General features: G+C 40.5%; 1 protein-coding gene across 1 annotated transcript in view; it reads left to right on the plus strand.

The window, feature by feature from the left end:
- Window positions 1-39: 39 nt before the first annotated feature.
- The window catches only part of RSPH1 (radial spoke head 1 homolog (Chlamydomonas)), a 6758-nt gene continuing 2663 nt past the window's right edge, over window positions 40-4134 (plus strand). The window contains exons 1-7 of the mRNA XM_010161557.1: window positions 40-135; window positions 418-531; window positions 647-752; window positions 1423-1513; window positions 1751-1886; window positions 2189-2260; window positions 3989-4134. The exon at window positions 3989-4134 is cut by the window's right edge and continues 80 nt beyond it. Of these exons, the coding sequence (XP_010159859.1) occupies window positions 40-135; window positions 418-531; window positions 647-752; window positions 1423-1513; window positions 1751-1886; window positions 2189-2260; window positions 3989-4134 (761 nt within the window). The remainder of the gene's footprint in view (window positions 136-417; window positions 532-646; window positions 753-1422; window positions 1514-1750; window positions 1887-2188; window positions 2261-3988) is intronic.

Below are 4134 nucleotides of genomic sequence, written 5' to 3' on the forward strand. Positions count from 1 at the left end.
GGCTGTTCGCCGGCGCCTCGGGCAGCGGTTGGGGCCGCCATGGGGGACGTTACCGTTCACGGGGTCTTCGGGGCTGTGTGCCGGCCGTGCCGAGCCTGCCAGAGCTCCCGGGGCGCTGCTTCCGCGGGCACGGGAGTCCGGGAAGCGGGGCTGTAGCACTTGGGTTGGGATCTGCCGGCTCAAGTCGTCCCTACTTTCCAGTACCGTGTCAGGAAGGGCGGAAGGCCCCTGGGCGCCCGGATCTGATGAAGGTGTCTGCGTAAGCAGCACATCTGTTGGGCAGCTGCTCCTGCCGTCTCTGATTCGAGCCGAGCTGGAGCAGTTTTGAGCAAACACCTGTTTTCCTCCGTCTAACGAGGTTCGACTCAGCCAGGCCTAGCCCCCTTGGCCAATTAACATGTTCTTGCATTTGAGCAGGAGTACGATGGTGAACGCGATTCAGAAGGGGAGCGACACGGACGTGGAAAGGCGCAGCTACCCAACGGCGATACGTACGATGGGGAATACGAACACGGGGTCAGAAGTGGACAGGTAAGACAGAGACGGGGGTTGTGCTTAACGTTTCAGCAGTTCTGTTGGTTGGGGCACTGCATGGAAACAAGGGTGAGAACTGACAGGCATTTTATCCATACCAAATACGTTTCAGGGGACCTACAGGTTTAGAAATGGAGCTTGCTACACGGGAGAGTATCTGCAAAACAAAAAGCACGGCCGGGGTACTTTTTTTTATCCAGATGGATCAAAATATGAAGGTAAAATACTGAACACCGTTGCAAGCATTTCTTTAACTGAAAGGACACATTTCCCCCTCTTTCCCCCAGATGCAAGGAGATAGTGAATTGGAGAATGTATTATTTTAATGAGATAGATTTGCTACGAAACATTTTCCTTTTATTTATTTATTTATTTTTACAAGCTTTGAGAAGGAGCATATGAACCTGTGGTGTGGGTTTAAGTCTGAGGAGAAGAATAATTACGACACACAATCTAGCAGCCTTCTGAGTGTATATACCCCCTGACTGACAGGACAATTTTAGCAAATGAGTCAAACTAAAATAGCCCCTCTTTTTATTTGAATGGAAATGTCACATTAACTAATGCGACTGTAATACATTGCCAAATTTAAAGAGAGGAGCAGGGTGGCTTCCTGTGCTCATAGTGATAAAGGAAACAGCCCGTGATGGACAAAATGAAAGGGAGGTCAGTCAGCTACCTACGTATGTGTGGACAGGGACAGACAGAAGAAAAAAGAACAAGGGCATAGAGTAAGGAATGGTGCAGAATGGTAAAGAATCACAATGGTGTCATAGCTTTCTTTTCCTTCTCTAATAATTGATGTATGATAACTTCACTAACTGACCACTACATCACACAATGAAATAAAACATGCCTCACTCTCTTTTTATCATATTCTCATTAAAGGAGAATGGGTGAATGACCAGAGACACGGCTATGGAGAGTACACGTATGCAAATGGAGACATGTACACTGGAGAATGGTTTAACGACCATAGGTTTGTTTCATTCTGACAGTGATGCTTCAGTTCACCCAACGACATTAAAATGCAAAGGTTATTTTCAAAGTGTGGCTGACTGCAGCAAATCAAGTGCTAGTGGATGGCCTTGGAAATTTAATCCAATTTCAGTAATTTTATCTACTTAAAAAATATAGTTTTAATACCTTCGGTATAACAGCATCCTAAATTCTTAATATTCAGCAATATAAAGCAAATTTATTATTTTCTCCTTAGGCACGGGCAAGGTATATATGTCTATAAAGAAACAGGGTCTAAGTATGTTGGTGGTTGGGTAAACGGAAACCAAGAAGGAGAAGCTGAACTCATCCACCTAAACCACAGATTTAAGGGCAAGTTTGTGAATGGAAATGTAAGTGTGCTGGAAAACTCTCTATTCATCTGAATAGTTAGCAGGAAATTGCCTTTCATGTTTTTCCTCTTAAAATATGAAGCCAGGGTCCTAATCTTTTGTAGTATTTCTTGTGCCATAAGTGTAACATATCAAACTGAATTAATCTGTAGGACAGAATGCCAAGTTTCTCTGCAACTTTGCTTTCAAACTATACTGTTATTGACTATTGTATGAATTTTGTAGTAAAGTGTATTTTACATAGGTATGCTTAGAATGCACTCACTTTATAGTTCTGCTGACTTTTTTGTATCTTTGTGTAGCCCGTAGGTCATGGCAAATATGTCTTTGATATTGGATGTGAACTGCATGGTGAATACATACAATCAGAGCAGGTAAAAGAAAGGGTGTAAATTATATTGGGTGTCAGAGACCTCAGTAAATCAAACCTATTGTTGAGTGATCTATAAAATGCCTTATAGATACTGATGTTAAAGTAGGTCTAACTAGTTAAAAAGGGGTAGAAAGTCAAGCACGTGTAAGAACTACATGAGTTTTCATTTTGCTTTTTTGTTGAGCTTCTCTACTGTGTAAGGTGGGATTTTTGCACTGCTTGCAGACAGGAGTCCTTTCTGCTTAAAGTTTAGGAGAATCAGGACCTTCTCAAAACATATGAAATTTCAAACCACAGAAGAATGTAGATGTATTTTTCTATGTCTTTAGCCTGTATTCCAGTTTGTTCTGAACACTAGAAAACAATGAATAATATTTCTTCTTATATTTCTGAATTGTGTGATGCTATGCATATTGATGGTAATTTCCAGCAGACTCGCATTTTGGAAATGCGTCCCATTGTTGTCCTGGTCCTGTCAGGAGCTTAATATCCACAGCTCCTAATATTTGTAGGGAACAGGGCATCAGTGTCTGTTTTTCCTTCTCTTTCATGCATGAATGTTTTGAAATGTTTTTGATTAATATGGTGCAAAATAGCTATAGAATAAGAAATATATCTTAATAGTACCATTTTGATTTCATGAAAATATGCCACATTTTAGCTTAGACCTTGTTACCTGTTTTGTCTGTCACATTAGTTCCCATTACATGCCCTTTGAAATTCTCCAGTGCACCAATTGTTTTTTAATACAAGGACAAAATAATAGATTTTTAAAAATCCTATTATTAGCAATAGAAATTTGCAAAACATGGAGACTGTTTTCCTTTTTTGGCTAAAAGCAAGACATCCTCAAATTAAGTATCAGATTCATGTAAGTACCCAAAGTGATGCATATCTAGTAACCTCAGTTCAGTTGGAAATTTTTGGATGTGCTAAGTTTGGAATATTAGGCCACTGATGTGCAGGTCTAAACATGAGTTTGAGAACCCAAGGTTAAGCACTCAACTTCTGAAAATCATTATTTTCAGGAACAATAATTCCTTCTCATGTGAATGTTGTAGTGACTGTGTAAAGCAAGAGACAATGCTGTCACCAAAGTAAGATTTTGCCTCTTTGTTATAGTTGAAGAAATTTCAGAACAGGGACCATTTAAAAAAAAATTAAGAGAGTTTAGCTTGCAATACAGACCATGACTCCATTACTAAGACTCCTTCATATTTGGATAAAATAAAACATGATTTTAAAAATAATCTTCAAATTTCAGAAACATAAGCTTTGTGCAGTACCTTACTGCTTCCTAGATCCATTCCAAGGTCTTCCCCAAGCAAAGACAATTTTACCACTCTGTTCCTGTGCGGGACAGATGCTGTAGCAGCTACCAGAGAGAGCATCAGGTCTTATTTGCTGAGTTACATGGTAGACAGGCACAGAAGGGGAGATGATATAGTTGGCAGAACACTCACAGCCATTCTATTTAAGGGAAAAACAAAATTTTACCTTAAAGAAAACAAACTGGCAAACACTGATCATTAGTCAGTTGACCTCACCAAGATTCAAAGTGTAGTTCTCTTCTAAGATTTGTGGCTGCTGCAGCTCCTCCACCTGTAAATACTTTAAAAGGACATGTCATTGCTGTTTTGAGCCCAGATAGAGGTTGTACTACATGAAACCATCATCTTAGTTACTCCCTTAATACACGAGATGCTGAATTTCATGAGTTGTCTTCTAGGATAAAGGAGAGGGAGAAGAGGAGGAGGAGCCCTCATTACTTTTTGCACCCAAATGGAAAGCATTAGAAATTACCAAATTAACACTATGGACGCCCCATGGGGAAAACCTGCCTCCTCCTAGAGAAGCTTCCCTAATGGCTGCTGC

Source organism: Eurypyga helias, unplaced genomic scaffold, assembly GCF_000690775.1.
Source record: "Eurypyga helias isolate BGI_N326 unplaced genomic scaffold, ASM69077v1 scaffold14541, whole genome shotgun sequence".
Classification (NCBI taxonomy): domain Eukaryota; kingdom Metazoa; phylum Chordata; class Aves; order Eurypygiformes; family Eurypygidae; genus Eurypyga; species Eurypyga helias.